At 48.0% G+C, this 18,751-nt stretch overlaps 2 protein-coding genes across 3 annotated transcripts; one reads left to right on the top strand and one right to left on the bottom strand.

Moving 5' to 3' along the window:
* Positions 1-204: 204 nt before the first annotated feature.
* yipf2 (Yip1 domain family, member 2) lies at positions 205-4,619 on the top strand. 2 transcript variants are annotated; one of them, XM_084036247.1, is made up of 9 exons: positions 205-431; positions 600-663; positions 2,179-2,330; positions 2,656-2,736; positions 2,857-2,944; positions 3,173-3,289; positions 3,385-3,551; positions 4,175-4,357; positions 4,445-4,619. In XM_084036247.1, exons 2-9 carry the CDS (start codon positions 633-635, stop codon positions 4,532-4,534), a joined length of 909 nt encoding a protein of 302 aa, XP_083892373.1. In that variant the 5' UTR covers positions 205-431; positions 600-632; the 3' UTR covers positions 4,535-4,619. The 2 variants fall into 2 exon arrangements, with proteins under 2 accessions (XP_083892373.1, XP_083892372.1); XM_084036246.1 differs by having other exon boundaries at positions 205-443; positions 610-663.
* Positions 4,620-6,539: 1,920 nt separating this feature from the next.
* scaf1 (SR-related CTD-associated factor 1) lies at positions 6,540-17,847 on the bottom strand. The gene is made up of 6 exons (XM_084037398.1): positions 17,495-17,847; positions 11,525-15,062; positions 10,143-10,225; positions 8,068-8,349; positions 7,477-7,605; positions 6,540-7,311 (listed from the first exon to the last, which is right to left on the bottom strand). Exons 2-6 carry the CDS (start codon positions 14,973-14,975, stop codon positions 7,168-7,170), a joined length of 4,089 nt encoding a protein of 1,362 aa, XP_083893524.1. The 5' UTR covers positions 14,976-15,062; positions 17,495-17,847; the 3' UTR covers positions 6,540-7,167.
* Between the last annotated feature and the right edge of the window lie 904 nt (positions 17,848-18,751).

The following is an 18,751-nucleotide window of genomic DNA, read 5'->3' as shown; positions in this document are numbered from 1 at the left end:
AGCTCTACTTTGCAAAGGTTCCGCTCGCTGTCACTTAACCAGAGTGTATTAGTGGCAAACATATTAAAATTTATATTTTATAAATTGTAAACGGGTCATATGAGTCGCATTGCACAGTATCTTATCTTGAAATCATCACACCTCATTTTAAAACGAAAAATGTGGTTCACGTGACAACTTTGTTTACGCGGTGACGTGTACCGGAAGACACGCTGGCAGCAGACTGACAGCAGTGTAGTTAAAGGAAGACAGGCGTTAGCGGTGTGTTTCTATCATTTTATTACATTTACGTGGAAGGTATTGTCATAGATTTATGTTAGCTATCTTTAAACAAATGTGACGTATGAGCGCGACCGTGAATTTAGCCTGACGTTAGCTAATCCAGCTGTCCCAGCTTCCACCGTCATCACAGGGACTTCCTGTAACGACAGGTCGGTTTCACCGTTCCCGGCTGGACTACGAAGCTACGGAGTAACCGTCTTCACGACTTTTGACTGAACATTCCACTGTGTCATTTTTAAAGTAGATGGGATTCCTGTGTGGGTTAGCATACAGGCAGCCGTAGTTCGCGGACTCATCTCAGTGTCCATCTGTTCCAGGTCTTGTGAGGGTGCCGCTTGGTGACTGAAGCGATGGCCAGCCCCAACGATCTGCAGTTCCAAGGTAAGCTGCTCTGTCCCGTCTTCATGTCATCACACACTGCCGGCTGGACCGGGAGCTTTTCAAGCTGCACTCTCAACATGTGGAGAAATCGATGGGGACTATTTTTTTTTAAGTCAAATTGAAAATTCTGTAAATCAGAATCAGCTTTAATGGCAAAGTGAGTGTGAACACATACAAGGAATGTATGACTCTCCGTACACACACACATACATAGACATACAGCTAAAACAAGGACAACACAATGGATAAAGAATAAACATTTGATTACTATGATGTTGAAATACGATATCAAAATTTAGTTTGTACCAGATGTACAAGGATTGGCGACATTGTCACATGAATGGAAGTTACATTGATTGATAATTTTTTTTTACTTTATTTAGGATAGATACAATGACACACTCGGTAAAGTCAAGTATGAGCTCTATCTTTAACAATTCACACCTCTTTGAGAAGGTGGTCCGCTGACTCGTGGTCCCGGTCCCTCTGTGCACCCTGGCCTGCTGCCGCACCACGACTAACAGGGCGTACCCACCAAACGCGATGAAACTTCATCGCGCGACAAGATTACATGTAAAGTCAATGCAAAGACGCGATTAGACGCTTCATCGCGCCGGGCGACGCGATGGACGCGATAGCGCGGCGCGATGGACGCGATGGACGCGAAAAATCGCTTCATCGCTTCATCGCGCCATCGCTTCATCGCGCCATCGCGCCATCGCTCGAGTTGAAATAATTGAACTTTTGCGGCGAATTCGCGTGAAGACGCGCCGCGACAGCCTATCAGCGTTGAGATCGTCACCGACGTGCTGACGTACGGACGTCCTGGTGTTCCCTCGCTTTTTGCCACAATATTTATATATTATATTATATTATATATTGCCCATAATCAAAGTTGGGGGGCGCACGCACGCGCGCGCACACACACACACACACATACATACATATCAATCCCAGCTCTTTCACACACAGAGATCCTTTTTTTTGCGATTGTTTATCACTGGGGCTTATGGCCGGCTATGAAGCACCAGTTCTGGGCAGAGCAGCAGCTAAACCTCCTGGTCCTGTACCCTGGTTAGCAGGTCTTCAAACTGGGCAACAGTCAGCCTGAAGTACCGCTGGAACCGGCCGTCGTCCAGGCGCAGCTCCTGCAGGAGACGGTGGAACTCGGCGAGCTCACGCCGCCTCCGTAGGGTAGCATGCACCCAGAACCGACGTCGGCGCCTAGCCCGCAGACGAAGCTGGGAACTTCTCCAGAGTAGATACAGTGCAGCGATGGTGGTTATCTCAGCCATGATCGACGAGAGAATGAAATGGCGGAAGAAATGTTGTTGTTTGGGCGAGCTCGACGCGATGACGCGATGCCGCGATGAGGCGTTTTTTGGCATATTGGACCGGCGTCAAAACTGGAGCGTCTAGCGCGACGCGATTTCATTTGTCGCGCGTTTCAATCGCGTTCATCGCGTTTGGTGGGTACGCTCCGTCACTCCGCTTGTTCCTCCTGCATGTCTGCAGAGTTTGAGGAAGCAGCAGAGCTGCTGTCTGCAGACCCAGGAGCCTCCACACTCAGCATGTCGGCCTCCAACACCGTCCCCAAGGCAGGAGCAGGACAGGATGTGAAACTGGACCTCTCGGAGGACGAGGAGGGTCAGGAGGAGAGTTCAGAGGTGTGTCATTATTTAGTGTTGACCATAGAAATAAAAGAGGAGTAGAACGGAACTTCCAATTCTAATCAATCAGTGGCCATTTTTGTGTGTACCATTTCAACATTGTAGCGAGCCACTTCTATCTATCCCTCCCTCCCTCCCTCCCTGGTTAACTAGCTACCTAGCTAACTAGCCAGTCGTCCGTCTGCAGAGCTACATCCTCTGTCTTTCTGCTGAGCTGTGACATCACGCTACAGTCACATGACCAGTCCTTTCTACTCCTGTTCTATTTCTATGGTGTTGTGGATGTTTTGGGTGCAGCAACTGAGACTGTTTGTGCTTCCAGTTATTAGGAGGACAGAAACCGACTGGGGGCTTCTGGACCTTTGAGTACTATCAGTCTTTCTTCAACGTGGACACAATGCAGGTATGACCCCCCCCCCCCCCCCCCCCCCCTCTACATATACTCATAGTAGAATATAGTATGTGTTATCATAACTCCAGAGACAGAAATAAGTTGTTGTCTTCATGCCGTCATGTGATGCAGGTTCTAGACAGAGTGAAGGGCTCAGTGATGCCATCACCTGGAAGAAACTTTATCAAACACCACCTGAGGAGCAACCCAGACCTTTACGGTAGACATGCTTGAAATGCATCATATCATACATTCTTTTATCGTCCTGCATTTTCTCTGGATGGTTTATGTGATTTTACAGCCAGATTTCTAGTTGTGTGTTCAGCAGTTGCAGCGTATGAAGCTTGCTCACTTTTAAATATTGCAACTCGAGAGAGAAATATGCATCATGATGTGTCCTAAATGCTATCAGCATTGAGATTCTCCTCCTGTGGTCCCGTGTGTGTAGGTCCGTTCTGGATCTGTGTGACTCTGGTGTTCTCGGTCGTGATCAGTGGGAACTTCTCCACGTTCCTCAGTGAGATGGGGAACCCGTCGTACCACTACAGGCCACAGTTCCACCGAGGTCAGTCTGGTTTTGAATACCACACCATACACCAACAGCTGGTCTTCCTTGTACCGAGTCATACCAAGTTTCTTTCTCCCGTTGTTTTCTAACAGTGACAATAGCTGGAGTCGTGATCTTCATGTATGCCTGGTTGGTGCCGATTGGTTTATGGGGTTTCCTGACCTGGCGTCAAGGGGCCGAGAGGCAGATCGGAGGCTACTCCTTCCTGGAGACTGTGTGTGTCTACGGCTACTCCCTCTTCATCTACATCCCCACCTCGGTGAGTGCAGTTCTCAGGCCTGAGTGTGACTAATGGGTGTTAATCTCATAACGACCACCTGCTGATGGAAAGTCCCGGAACAGCCATTCACTCACCATCCAAATAATATAAATCAGGTGTTCCAATCACGTCCATGACCACAGGTGTATAAAAGCAGCACCTAGGCATGCAGACTGTTTCTACAAACATGTGTGAAAGAATGGGTCGCTCTCAGGAGCTCAGTGAGTTCCAGCATGGTGCTGTGATAGGATGTATATATATATATATATATAGATATATATATCCTGGTACTGTGATAGGATGTATATATATATATATATATATATAGATATATATATCCTGGTACTGTGATAGGATGTATATATATATATATATATAGATATATATATCCTGGTGCTGTGATAGGATGTATATATATATATATATATAGATATATATATCCTGGTACTGTGATAGGATGTATATATATATATATATATAGATATATATATCCTGGTACTGTGATAGGATGTATATATATATATATATATAGATATATATATCCTGGTACTGTGATAGGATGCCACCTGTGCAACAAGTCAGACTTGACATTTCCTCGCTCCTAAATATTCCTCAGTCAACAGGTTTTGTGGATCATTCCATTCGAGTGGCTGCGCTGGACACTGATCCTCGTTGCCATGGTGATCTCTGGCTCAGTCTTGGTCCTCACCTTCTGGCCCGTCGTCCGTGACGACACCAAGGTGATGGCGGTGGCTACAGTTGTGACCATTGTGGTTCTGCACACGCTGCTGGCGATCGGCTGCAAGGTCAGCGACCCACAAGCCTCGTCACCTCACACACGGAGCCTCCATGTGTTTATTTGTATTCTTACTTCGTCTTTCTCTCCCTTTCAGATGTACTTCTTCCAAGCAGCACTCCACATACCAACCACGGCCCCTACTTCCCCTCCGACTCACATGACTGTGGTCACCAATTCCCACTGACCAATGGGAGGGGGCGCAGGCAGGAGGGAGGATGTGTGTGTCAGCCTCACATGCAGATAGAAAAGCGTCGGGTCGGGTCGGGTCGGGTCGGGTCGGGTCGGGTCGGGTCGGGTCGGGTCGGTGTGTGTGTGTGTGTGTGTGTGTGTGTGTGTGTGTGTGTGTGTGTGTGTGTGTGTGTGTGTGTGTGTGTGTGTGTGTGTGTGTGTGTGTGTGTGTGTGTGTGTGTGTGTGTGTGTGTGTGTGTGTGTGTGTGAGATTTATCCTGCGGCGGTTTGACTGTGATCCCAGTAGCACTCGTTTACTTCAATAATTGTACATTTTTACTGTGAAGTTTGGGGATGTGGTGCATTCTTTCAGCCTAGCACATAGAAATAGAACGGGAATAGAACGGACATTGAACTGTTCACAGTGGTCATGTGACTCAACAGCTGCCCACATCAGTGCTCAGCAGGAAGCAAGAGGACAACTCTGCGGACAGATGTTGGCGAGGCAACGGTCACCATGGCACATAGAAACCTAAAAGATGGCTGCCGCTCTGACCGTCCTGCCAGTGATTTGAACAGGAGTGTGTGTTCTATCTGGTTGTATGTCTATGGTGCAGCATGGCCTCCTTTACACTGTGATTCCCTCCACGGTTCATAGAAACAAGAAGACGTGAAGGACTCATCATCAGCAGAACTTCTGAACCAACTCCACCATCGATCCCTCTGTGCTCCAGCTCTAGGAGCTGCTACGGGAGCACACATGTAGACCATATTTCATAAACTCCACCTCCACGTTTCAGCCTGGGATAACCTGAATGTTAAGCAGACGTCTAATGTACATCTGGGTATCTGTGTATTTTATAGGAGGCTCATGTTAGTCGGTTCATTCATTGTTGGTTTGGAATAAAAGCTACTCATCCAAGAAGAGCACCTGGTTGAGGATCAGTTTGTGTCGTCTCTCTCTGAAGCTGTTGAAACCTAAACGGAGGCTGCCGCCATGATTATTCTCTTTTGATGATGCTGATGGTTATTATTTTTGATTGTTTAACTTCTAGATTAATCTCTCATAAAAGACCACAAAAGTGTGGAAATACTTAAGCAACAATGTCAACGGTGTGTGAATGAGCAGAATCTTTCGGCTGCATGCTGATGAGGTCACACTTTAGAGAAGGTAGATGTTCCCATTTAATGACATCACACATATAGATATAGATCTATGTCAACATGACTCATAATGACTCATCATGCCAGAGTTATAGGCATGTACCAGATGGAGCTACCATCCTGAAGTCATCCGCCCAGAGGCCTCCTCTCCTCGTCTCATTGTCTCCTTTCTCCTCGTCTCCTCATCTCTTGTATATGTCCTGGCTTATGGTTTGTGTTGGGTACTGTATATGTCCTGGCTTGTGGTTTGTGTTGGGTACTGTATATGTCCTGGCTTGTGGTTTGTGCTGGGTACTGTATATGTCCTGGCTTGTGGTTTGTGTTGGGTACTGTATATGTACTGGCTTGTGGTTTGTGTTGGGTACTGTATATGTACTGGCTTGTGGTTTGTGTTGGGAACTGTATATGTCCTGGCTTGTGGTTTGTGTTGGGTACTGTATATGTACTGGCTTGTAGTTTGTGTTGCATACCGTATATTGCGTGGCTTGTAGTTTGTGGTGGGTACTGTGTATGTACTGGCTTGTGGTGTGTGCTGGGTACTGTATATGTACTGGCTTGTAGTTTGTGTTGCATACCGTATATTGCGTGGCTTGTAGTTTGTGGTGGGTACTGTGTATGTACTGGCTTGTAGTTTGTGTTGCGTACTGTATATGTCCTGGCTTGTGGTTTGTGTTGGGTACTGTATATGTACTGGCTTGTAGTTTGTGTTGCATACCGTATATTGCGTGGCTTGTAGTTTGTGGTGGGTACTGTGTATGTACTGGCTTGTGGTGTGTGCTGGGTACTGTATATGTCCTGGCTTATAGATAGTGCTACAAACAGAGAAGAGACTAAATGAAGAAGGTACTACTGGCATGCTGGTTTCCAAGCAACATTTATATTTTGTTGGGCAAGTCATTTTATAAAGAGATTTAGCAACTTTCTCAACCTCAGTAACACATGCACACAGACAGACGGCAGCATGAGAGAAGTTCGACAGAGTGTCTGAACCGTTCTTCTGTCTGCAGAGACGGAGACGACATGTGGAGTAGTGTCCTTACACTAGCCTACAACGTATTCTGCTGTAGGTAACTGTGTATTAAACTGCCCTCGGCTTGGATACACATTGCGAAGGGGTAGACAAAATAGCGTGGACACCTAAATGCAATGCTATTGGACAAATAGCCCTGCAATTAGTGCCACTGTTGCAAAGCTTCTAATGGACACAGTCAACGTAATCTAAAAGGCAGTTTTTATTGCAGGCTTGGTGTACTGGACTGTATTAGATCACAGGTGTGCATTATAGCGTCCAGTTCCTGAACATCGTATACAGGATACATTTTCTATGTGAGACATATTTACAGTGAGATGAGGGGGAGGGGCTTCCATAAGATCACATAAAAGCGTAGACGATGTGGGCTATGAAAGGATAAAAACATTTGACAGAAACAATCAGGCCCAGATGTCGAGCAGAAGGCGGTGGGAGGACGTTTCCGGAGAGTCCCGTCAGGTTGAGGAATGCAGCTCCCTGTCGCCTTCCTCGTCCATCCTGCGTCCGTGTTTCCGGAAGTATTTGTAGCGCTGGACGTAGAGCTTGACGAGGTTGCTGACTTTGACAGGGTTGATTTCCCCAGTGCGGCTGTGGCAGATCTGAGGCATCGACACAGAGTGATTAAACAGCCTGTTTCCGCCCAAACACACGTTGTTAATGTAGGCTAGACACTCTAACTATGTAGTGAACCACACACTCCTGATCCTAGACCCGACCCTGCTGTGCGCACACACTCGTGTGTGTGTGTGTGTGCTGAGGCTCACCTTGTGCACTGCTTTCCTGAGGATGTCTTTGTATTCGTCCTTGTTGATGTCTTTGCGCTGATAGTACGGTTTGATGGCGAGCTTCACCTCCTCCACTGCTCGCTCCTGGGTGTGCAGCTTCTTCAGGTACTGTCAGTAGCACACATGATGTGTTAACTAACTGGCTCATAATAATAATAATAATAATAATACAGTTAAAGTGCTTCACATGAAACTAATAATAATCTAATCTAATAATCTAAACTCTGGCGACCCCATTATGAACAATTTAGCATTCAAATATATGATTATTATTATTTTTATTTGGACACTTGAGAATTCACAGTATAATAACCAAAGAAATTAAATAATGATTATATGGAAATCAGAGTTCTTCTTCAGGACTGCTTGTGAGTGTGAGTGTTAACTCTTTCTACGTCTTGGTTTATAAACTCAGCTGATTCCCTTTTTTTAAACACACGGTCTCTTATTTCTCCCATGTTTACTTTGGCTTCTCGTGCAAATACTAAGTCAGTCAAACGCATAACCGTCGGAACAGCTTCTGTAATAAATGTATAAAACTATGAATTTCAAATGAGTGAAGAAAGTTACCTTGTCAGGGTCTCTGCTCTCGCTGTCCCACCCAGTGTCCCCAGAGCTCCCAGTGAAGGCCGACAGCCCCGGGGGGGTCTGGGCACACCCCCCACCCATGGAGGGGTGCAGGAGAGAGGGCGGGGTTTTGTTGCAGCCAACCAACGGGAGTGAGCTGTGCAGGATGAACTGGGCGGGGCTCAGGCCAGGAGGCGGAGGGAGAGTGGGAGGGATGTGTGAGGAGGAGGCAGAAGGGGGAGGGGCCAGCTGCTGGGACTGGCTCTGATTGGCCTGTGAGAGAATCTGTGGAGACACAAGAGTCAAGACGGTCAGAAAGATGGAGCCGCCTGCATCCACCTGAACTGCACATGGAAAACCACGAGGGAGGTTCTCATGTTCTGCATTATTATTGAATTCATAATATTTCTTTTAACTGTGTCAGCGACAGCTCCGTTAATTATTCATCTCGCTCCTGAAAGTCTGCTCTGTTTGTAGAAGGAAAAACACAAAGTTGGATGTTAAAATGTAACAAGAGCACCATGACGTTTTTAGATGTTGTTACAGCCAGAAAGTGAGAATTATCTCATGAAAATTTATATTTTTTTTCAAATTATTGTTAGAACTGTAATGGTATTATAAAGTACTCATATCAGTACTTGGTATCTGTGTGAAAAATGCATCTCTAGTTGTTTCTATTCTTGTGAGCAGCTGCGGCGGCCATGTTTGCAGTTGTCATTAAAGCATCTCCATCACTGTCTGTCCATATGATGACCAACCAACTCGGAGCCATGAGTCAGCATGTGTTATGCATATATCAACACTCGGAGAGAAGCTCGTCTCATGATTTTGAAATCTTTGATAAACTGGGATAACACAGAGCCTACAGACGCAATACCCACAATGCTTCAGTGGCAGGTGTGTGTGTGTGTTTACTAGGGTTGGGCATCGAGATCCGGTTCCAAATAGTTACCGGTTCCTAACCTCCGGTTCCGGAACCGTTAAGAAGCTGTTGGAATTGCGATCCTTTTTTTTCGGCTCTTAAACGTCCGCACTAGTTTGTTTGTTTGTTTTACTCCGCTCGCACTAGTTTGTTTGTATTACTCCGCCCGGCGTGCGGAGACTCCGCGATAGAACGATCAGTAACGAGTAGTCTAACGCGCTACTATTGCCAAACCAGTAGTCAGATTGAAGTTACTTATCTAAATACACGGTGCGTTACTATTTTTGTCAGTAAAAAAAAAGATCTGCTTTCTTCGTGTGTCTCGGGGGTGACGTATGTTACCCGACACCTTCACGGACGGTCGCGTGTAGTCGGCTTTACCGGCAGAAACGTAAACAATGGAGGGGGAGAGATACGCATTTTCCAGCTGGAAATACAAGCATTATTTCGCAGCGTGTGAATAAACAAGACGAGTTCTCGATTTCACGGAGCTCCTGCTAACTCAGTCTGTGCTGAGATGCGAGCGGAGTCTCTATTGAGTGTTTAGTGGAGAAATGTCTCGCTGCTTGCTGGCCCCGCCCCCTCCCTTCGTCATCACGCCGCTCATACTTTAGGACTGTGCTCATCCTTGGTTTCATAAAAACACTCCTTGCTGCTCTAATGCTGGTTCAATATTCATAAAATGTTCATTCATGATGTTACTGCCATTACAATATGCAAACAATTATTTAAGTTAAGTGAAGTCAAGAGTACTACTTTTCAAAGTAACTGTGGCAACACTGGACCTGTTGACCTGCACCTCAAAGAATCGGAATCGAGAATCGTTTAGAACAGGAATCGAAACAGAGGATCGGAATCGGAATCGGTAAAATCCAAACGATGCCCAACCCTAGTGTTTACAGGCTCCACCTGTCGGACTGTGACAATGTTTGCTGCCACTATTAATCTATGTGTACATATGTGGAATATTACAGAAGACAGGAGCAGGATAAGCAGCACGTAACCATGGAAACAGGACGCATCACCGCTCCACCTCCAACGTGTCAGAGGGGCGATCTGCCGTCGCTTTGTTTCAACAATGTAAAGCAGACAGACATGATTTCTTTCCCGCTCTTTGACATGACATGAAGCGTAGAACGGCGGCGGCGGCTCTGACCTGGCTCGTTGCCTGAATGAACTCTTGTGCTTTGGCTCTGCTGGCGATGTTGGCCTCCTCCATCTTGAAGAGCAGAGCAGTCACTGAAAGGAAGAAGGACCAAGAGCATTATGTCAGGAACATGTATGTGATAAACAGAACATACGAAGTTCTACGAGTCCGTTTGAAAATGAGCCGACTGGAAGGTGTAGACTTCAACGGGAACATTTAGGCTGCATGGATTCATTTCTTCATCCCCACGGAGAGTTCTGTATTAGAGAAGCACCCGTTGAAGTCTTCTTGGCTAATTCAGATTTTTTTTTAAAGATTTCTTATTTTGGCATTAGTAGTTTTAATAATGTACAACACTGCTGAGAGTTAGTGGCTGGAAACGGCTCATAATTCCCTCTCTAATAACTCAGGCTCTTCTTCTTATGATTGCTCTGGAGTTACTCCAACGACAACCAACTGATATATAATAATATATAACAATAGAGTGACTTCACATACCATGGAGGTTTTCAGAATTGTTTGCATATTTTCATTCGTTTGTGTGTTTATGATGGACAGATGTTGCGTAGCCACAGACTCACAGTTTGCTGCTGCAATACTTCCATCAGACATGAGTGACTTAATTTATTTAAATTCAATCTTAGAGACACCTCAAATGACTTTTTAAGAGCTAGATTGTCAAAACAACTCCAAGGTACCAACTACAGGAAAGAGGAAGGTAGCGGTGTAACCACTCCGCCTCAGTAAACTACGCGGTTTAACCAACATAGCGTCACATACTGCTGATAATTAACCAACATTCAGTACAAATATGTGATCAGTCGTAAAACATTTGGACTTCTTGACGGTTTACACTGACTTGAGGGGCAACTGTCACTGAGAGGATTTTTCAGAACAGTCTTGCTGATGCTACGAGGGGAGCTCTAAAAGATGCGTTTGTTCCCCTCCTTTATGAAACGAGCCCAGACCGACGGTTAGCTGAGTCATGCTTGGATCCTGCGTTATGTAGGTTTCATGTCGTTACCAGCTGTGGAAAACTAATTGACCAAATGCAAAAGCATGCTGTAGCGTTTATCTACTGTCCAGTCAGACAAAGCTTCCCTTCATTTCACTCCAAACTAGGAAATAACAACTTGCAGACACGCTGGATGAAGTGAACCACCTCATCTCCTTTGATTGTGTTGAAGCTGCAGTTTGAGATCAAAGCACCTAATCATCTGAAGTATGGACCAGGGACCAATACAATAACAGGCTGGAAATTTCCTGTCTCTTAATGTTATTTTATATGATAAAGAAATGCACTTAAATAAAAAAACATGCTGTGTTTAACTCTATAATGTGGTCCTTTCTATCATGTAAACACATGGCAGACGTGGATGGTGGGAACTCACAGGCTAGGACTCCTCCAGTTGTGCAGTCCACCCCGGTCTGCAGGTTCCAGGGCAGGGCGGGCGCTGCTGGAGGGGGAGGAGGAGGAGGCTTACTGGCAGACGAGGAGGACACCGAGGAGGACGAGGGGTCTGATGAAGACAGCGGCAGAGAAAGGGAAGCAAGTCCACAGCCCGCCGAAGAGGAAGAGCATGGAGGCGAGGCCAGGGACATGGGTGCCTCGTCCGGAGGAGGGGGCTTGGCAGTGGGGGCAGACAAGGCGATGGGGAGTCCAGCTCCCTGTGGGGTGGACAGACTGGAGGGACTGGCAGCTGGGAGGGTGGGGCAGGTCTGGTTTGGACAGTCCTCAGCTAGGAAAGATGGATCGGGAGTCTTACAGCTGCTGTCCACAGTCTGAGAGTCCGGTGAAGACTCCCTAGTGTCCCGTAGAGGAGCCATAGAGGGTGGAGGTGTGTGGGGCGGCGAGGAGGAGGGTGGGAGCACGCTGGTGGAGGAGGAGGAAGAGGTGGAGGAAGAGGAGGAAGAACAGGGTGCAGGGCCAGCTTGGCTAGTATGCGGACTGACCGACTTGCTCCCATCTCCGGTGGCCGACTGAACGTCTAAGGAGGCTCCGCCCCAGCCCTCAGACGAGGCTTTCGTTTGGCTGGCGTCTCCAACTGCCAGACCTACGGCTCCACCCTTTTCTCTGGTCTTCTTGGCCAGGCGACGGCGGCGCTTGGTTGCCAGAGAGGATGAGGGGGAGGAGGCGGAAGAGGAGGTGGATGTGATGGAGCTTGGTTTGGTTTTCTTGGATTTCAGTCCTGCAGGACTGGTTAAGGAGGAGGGTGGTGCGGCCAGGCTGCTTCGCTTTCCCATGCTGGCCATGTCTTTGGTGCGGTTGCCCAGTGACAACGGCTCTGAGCAGGGTTTGAGGAACGGAGACCTGCTCTCATTGTCCCTGCAGAAGACCACTGCGATCGAGCCACCCACCACAGAGCCCCCAGAACCCCCTCCTGTACCCCCCGACCCGAGCAGATCCATGCCCAGCTTCCCAGAGCCCACCGACGTTCCTGTGGTGCTGCTCACCCCTTCACGCACCAGCACAGACACTTTGGACTGAAGCTTGCCTTTCCGACTGCTGCCGCTCTCTTTCTTGGATTTGCCGGTATGACCCACATCCTTTCTGCTCCCTTTGTCCCGGTCTTTGTCCTTTCCCATTTTCCTGGCTCGCTTTACTGAGGGGAGGCTCGATGAGGCAGAGGCGGAGCCAGAAGTGACCGTCAGCGAGGACAGACACTTGGTTTTGGTTCGATTGGAGGAGGAGGAAGAGGAGGACGACTGGTCAATTTTCTTTAACGCGTGAGATTTCTTTTTCGGGTGATGTCGTCCAGTCTTGGAGATGGTTTTCATTTTGGGGTTGGGGACAGGTGGTTCTGGGGGCAGGGCAGCAGGGGGCGTATCCTCCAAAGATGGGTAGTCCGAGTCTAAAGCCTCACCATCCAAAGACAAAACATCAATCTCCAGTTTGTCTGAGTAGCGGTCCGACTCATAGCTGTGATACCTTGTTGGCGAGAGCGACTGTGATTGGCTGTGACAGCTCCCCCGGTCATCCATGTCCCCGGCCGAGTGCCATTTCCTCTTCTTCTTCCTCTTGTGGGGCTTGTCGGAGTCCTGTGTGGGCCGACAGGGGGAGGCGGGGCCCAGTCTTGGGGAGCCGGGTACGGTGGTCGTGGTCGTGGTGGTGGTGACGGTGATGGTTCTCTTGATGGCAAACAGGTCAGAGCCGTTGAGGTCTTGGATGGATGGGGGGACAACGGGACGCCCGTCCCGGCGGCGCTCCCTCTCAAGCTGCCGGTCTCTGTCGTCGTCCCTCTCGTCCCGGCTTCTTTTGGACTTCTTGGACATTCCCCGCTCCCCGCTGCCTGAATGCTGTCTCTCCTTCCTCTCCCTCTCCTCCCTCTCCCTCTCCTCCCTCTCCCCCTTCCTGCAGCTAGAGTCTCGGTCTCTGTCGTCCTTCCTGTGGCTGCTGGACCTGTTCTGCTCTCCGTCTCGCTCCCTGTCTCGGTCTCTTCCTCTGTCCCTCTCTCTGTTTCTGTCTCTCTCCCGTTCCTTCTCTTTGTGTCTTTCTTCCGATAGGCTTGAAAACGAGTGTCTAGTGTGGCCCCCTCTTCCTGAAGACGATCTTGAGGCCTCTGGGCTGCTGTGCTGTCTTTTCTTTCTCTTCCGGCTGCTACTCCTGCTGCTCCTCCTCCCTTTCACCTCCTTCCCAATCTTGTGCCCTCGCTCCTTTTCTTTGCTCCTCTCCCGACCTCCCTCTTTGTCCTTCTTACTCTTTTTCCTTCTCTCCTCCTTCTCCCCAGCCTTCCTATCCTTGCTTTTCTGCCGGTCGCAGTCCTTGGACCCCTTGGAGGACTTGCTGCGGTTCTTGCTGCTTTGCTGTACCGGAGGTGGGAGAGGGGAGGAGGGCGGCGACGCTGGAGGAAGGGGGGAAGGCGGCGGCGGCGGGGGAGTTAGGGGAGAAGTAGCAGGAAAGGAGAGATATCTTTCCTTCCGTCTGCTAACCAGCTTCCTTCGCAGATCCTCCACTCCGACCACAGGCTCGTCCTCGGCCTCCCGGTCCACCTCCCAGTTGCTCTCCGCTCGCACGGACACAAAGCCGTCCCCGTCCAGCACCCGGAGGATGCGCTCCGGCTTTGAGCCGAAGAAGGACACGCTGGGGGAATTCATGGGAAGGATTTCACCAGCTGGTCTCTTAATGCCTCCGTCTCTGTCAGCGATCTCCCCTTCCTCTATCTCGGAGTGATCAGAGTCTGCACTATCCCGCGGCTCCCGAGTTTTGGAGGTGCTACAGTCCACTCTCCTCCTCAGAGGGAGCTGGGAGGCCAGACGAGGGCTCGGCAGCTCACTCATGGTGTCAGTGGAATCGGGAGGTTCTTCCTCCTTTTCCTCATCCTCTCCTCTCTCAGCATTTCTCTTCAGCCCCCTCATTTTGCCACTTCCATCATCGTCGTCAGCATCCGATGCTGGGGAACCAGTTGGGTCAAAGGGGTCATATTTCTCCCCTTCCTCCCCCTTCACTCCCTCAGTTGGATGGAAAGGGTCGTACATTTCCCGCTTCCTGCCCTCTTCTTCAAAATCAACACGTGTCAGCGCTGAAGTGTGAGGGAAGAGTTCGGAGGAGGTGCAGTTGGGTGTCAGCATGGAGAGAGACTGTGTTGATAGAGAGGCAGAAGTGGAGGACACCCTGGAAACCTCTGTCCCCTGGGACTGACCTTTCACATGGTTCTGATAAACTGACGAGTTGACGCAGACGGAGGAGGATGTAGACGAGGGTGAAGACGGCTCGGATGAGGGAGATGACAGTGACAAGGAGGGCGAGCGGGGAGGAGGGCTCCTGGCAATTTCTCTAGCTCCACCTGGGGGAGAGGAGGCAGCAGGCCTCCTTTTGAAGCCTGATGCCGGAGTCAAGTCCATGGGCCAGGAAAACCAGGGGTGCAGAAGTCAGACAGAGGGTCCTGGAGGTTTGAAGTCCCGCTGGGGAAATGGAGTCCAGGAATCAACCTGAAGAAAAGAAGGACACATGCAGTCTTAATCTTCCCATGAAAATCTGACTGGAAATGTTGAGAGCATAGAGGCCGATGTAGCCGTGGTACAAAGCAGAACTAGCATTGGGATCAATTACAATATATTTGGAGGACTACAGGTAGGATGATATCAGATTATACCACAAATCTGGATCATAGCAATTGAATAAGTTGTTGTCAATAAGTTACACACAGCTTTCCCCATAACGTGGCTGAGTGCCTGGTGTCCCTGAGCAAGACACCTCACCCTAATTGCTCCTGATGAGCTGGCTGTCGCCCTACGTGGTTGACTCCGCCGTCGGTGTGTGAATGTGTGTGTGAATGGGTGAATGTAAGTCATTGATGTTAAGCGCTTTGGACAATAGCGCTATATAAAATGAGGCCATTTATAACGTTCTAGAAATGGCGGTCGCTCAGAAAGTGAGGATTATATGATAAAAATTCTAAGTTATTTGTTACCCAGTATCAGCAAGTACGGAAATTAAAGTATTTTGCGTCCCTAACAAACATCCTGGAAGGTTTCCCTTTTTATGCAATAAGTGCCTGAGCTTATTAACTCATCCTCTCCTTGTGTTCAATTCCTTTTACGTCTTGTACATAAATAGAGCGAACCCAAATATACATCGACTGCCTGTTGTACGAAGCCGGTGGGAACCTCCGGGTCTGGACAACTCTGGGGGAATAAATGTATGACTCACATCTACGCAGCAAATAACTGGCCACATGTTGGGAATCATTCATTCTAGCATGAAAACATGGCAAAACGTAATAAAGTTTTGTGTTAACATCTTTTATTAAGAGCACACAAACCTTTCTTTCTGAAGTCCAACGATTGACTTTCAGTGAAACTATAAATACTACATTCAAACGTGTAATTCTAGTAGAGAAAATATAATAATGTACTTAAATGTGCTGAATGTCTGTTCACGGTGGACATTTCAATGTGTAAAGCTGATAATTATATGAACAATAATTAATTGTATTTTAATTATACATTTTGTGAGTAAAATCTGAATGCAACTAATCTGTCAGATAATTGTAGTGCGACTATGTTTACCTCTGAAGCAGGAGTACACACTAAAAGTACTATAAAATGGAATTGCATAGTGTTTTGGGGCCTTTGCAAAGTTATTTTGGGGTACAATGCATTAGAATAGTGATTATATTTATCATACCTTAGTATCATCATAAATCTAGAGCTGTTTGGGGCCATTTTAGTTTTTATACCATAACTATGTCCCTGGAGTTTTGAACCGTGAGTCACCACAGCATGGGTGTGTCACAAGGTTGTTTATCTTACCATTATCAAGCCCAAAATAATTACAATTTGAGATATTATCTCTTAAAAACAGTCTTGAATGGGATACTCATAAAAAAGGATATGATTCATAAAGTAACATTGTATGAGTCTTTTAGCACACTAATTCCTGTTATTGTTTGAATCAGGATGTCATTTTCACTTCATGACAGTTAGCCAGAGACCTTTTTAAATCACTTGAGACCATAATCACGGTTAACCTGATAATGCAAACATCTACTTATTGTGTGCCGTTATATGAATAGCTATCCACATTAAAATCCTATATTGCCCCCACGTGATGCAACTATAGATTGTCATGGCAGGCTGCTGGTCCAGTCAAGTATGATTTATGCTAATTATATCGTGCAAACAGCCAAAGTGCACACAGAGAGACAGTGTCCTTAAAACACAGCAGGGATGTAAAAGCGATGAAGACAGTAGATGAGTGTGTTCTCGGGGACAGAAGGTCCACTCATTCACATCAATCACAAACAATCACAGCGTGTGTGTGTGTGTGTGTGTGATAAGATGCGAATGACAGCAGCGATGAATTAGTAAGCTAGTAACTAATATCGACGGTGTCACTTTGCTGTTCGTGTCCGGCTGCTGAAAGTCGGCCCAGTCTGGACCGGACAGGAAAGACTGGTGTCGGTTGGGTATCGAACATTAACGCGTTACCTCACAGTCCATTCACCACCGACTCTCTCACACTTTCTTTCCGCTGCGTATCGTTTCCCGTCTCGGTGCCGGACCGTGTTCGGTATCCCGTTGAGGAAAACAAAGACGCGGGCCTAACGTCACACGTTTTGTTTTCGTGTCGGAGACTTTGCTGTAACGTAGATGATCTGTGCTCACTAGCCAGTGTTAGCCCTGATGCTAACTAGATTCGGGGTGAACGCGACGCCGTCGGCTGCCAATTGAACGCCTTTGTAACCAACGCTGTTACGTTGCTTGATGCCATTTGTAATCCCGTTTCACCGCTGCTCATGTACACGTTTGGTTGACTGTCTGCAGCAGCAGGTATTAGGTTAGCCAGCTAGCTTAAGTGCTCATTTCGCACAGCAGCTACCGTTAGCTCGGGGCAGAGCGGCGCCGTGTTGGTGATTTACCTGTAGTCCGGTAATCTGCGCTCCCAGATCAAAACCACCGCCTTGCATTACATTTAACCAGCCGTTAAAATACAGCATCCGCTGCTTTCTGAGACCGTTTAGAAGCACAGCTGCAGCCCCGTCCCATCAATGGCCGCCATCTTCCTTCCGTCCCCTCACACCGGACGACAAAGAATGATGGAAAACATAGGCCGTGGTTAAAAAGTCCAACAAATAACGTCCGAACCACTTTTCCTCGACTACGATGGAAAACGTCATGAGGTGAAGGAAAGACGAGAAGGAGAATTCATGAGGATTTAGGGACGGCGGTGCTCACAGATCCCGACTGCATTTACACTGAGCTACGTCGTCATTGTGCGACGGCGGCGGATGCTATTGACGTCAATGGACTACAAAAGGCGCATCTTGTCGTTCAGGATGTGTAGAGAGCTCGCTCAGTGACCTCCCTGCTGCTGTCACACTAAACCTATATATATCAACATCACTATTCATATTTACCATGTGAAATATTGTGAATACAGCCGTTCTGCTATATCTCCTCTTTTTTTTACTGTTGACTTATTATCGGCCTGTCTTGATTTTGAACTGATACTTCTCGTTATAACTGTAACTCTGTAAATGTGAGCTCTTCTGGACCCACTGTCCCAGACTTCACAAGACACATCTTTTCTAAGCTCCACTTCAACCCTTGGTATTTTTCAAGCTTCTCATGTTCCTTCTTCCTGTTGTTGGTCCACCACCACGATGTCTGGTTAGTAAGCCATTTAACAGTCTGGATCTCGAAGTCCCACAACTTTGCTTGATCCTTCTAACCACCTTTAGTGTCTTTAGACCTTGTGCGCCTGTCTGCTGTGGTAGACCCCAGCCTCCACCTGGGGTCCTGTCTGCTGTGGTAGACCCCAGCCTCCACCTGGGGTCCTGTCTGCGGTGGTAGACCCCAGCCTCCACCTGGGCTCCTGTCTGCTGTGGTAGACCCCAGCCTCCACCTGGGCTCCTGTCTGCTGTGGTAGACCCCAGCCTCCACCTGGGCTCCTGTCTGGTGTGGTAGACCCCGGCCTCCACCTGGGCTCCTGTCTGGTGTGGTAGACCCCAGCCTCCACCTAGGACAACACTTAGCAAGTCATCACTCTGGGCCATCTTTCTGATGTAGTCCTGGATCTTGGTTGTCTCCTCCTGGAAAGTGGCTCTGATGCTCACTAGTCCTCGTCCTCGCCCTCCCCCCTGCTTGGTGTCTGATCTCAGTGCTGGACTCGGGGT

Source organism: Eutrigla gurnardus, assembly GCF_963514095.1.
Source record: "Eutrigla gurnardus genome assembly, chromosome: 20".
In the NCBI taxonomy this organism is placed as follows: Eukaryota; Metazoa; Chordata; class Actinopteri; order Perciformes; family Triglidae; genus Eutrigla; species Eutrigla gurnardus.
This window is presented reverse-complemented; position numbering and strand designations above follow the sequence as displayed.

What these genes read in the sequence shown, in the direction of transcription:
- yipf2 (XM_084036247.1), top strand. Translation starts at nt 633, where the DNA reads ATGGCCAGCCCCAACGATCTGCAGTTCCAAG. An exon ending in GTCAGGAGGAGAGTTCAGAG is followed by an intron (nt 2,331 to 2,655) that starts GTGTGTCATTAT and finishes TTGTGCTTCCAG; the next exon opens with TTATTAGGAGGACAGAAACC. An exon ending in CAGGCCACAGTTCCACCGAG is followed by an intron (nt 3,290 to 3,384) that starts GTCAGTCTGGTT and finishes GTTTTCTAACAG; the next exon opens with TGACAATAGCTGGAGTCGTG.
- scaf1 (XM_084037398.1), bottom strand. Translation starts at nt 14,975, where the DNA reads ATGGACTTGACTCCGGCATCAGGCTTCAAAAGGAGGCCTGCTGCCTCC. An exon ending in AACTGGAGGAGTCCTAGCCT is followed by an intron (nt 10,226 to 11,524) that starts GTGAGTTCCCAC and finishes TCTTCCTTTCAG; the next exon opens with TGACTGCTCTGCTCTTCAAG. An exon ending in TCATTCAGGCAACGAGCCAG is followed by an intron (nt 8,350 to 10,142) that starts GTCAGAGCCGCC and finishes GTGTCTCCACAG; the next exon opens with ATTCTCTCACAGGCCAATCA.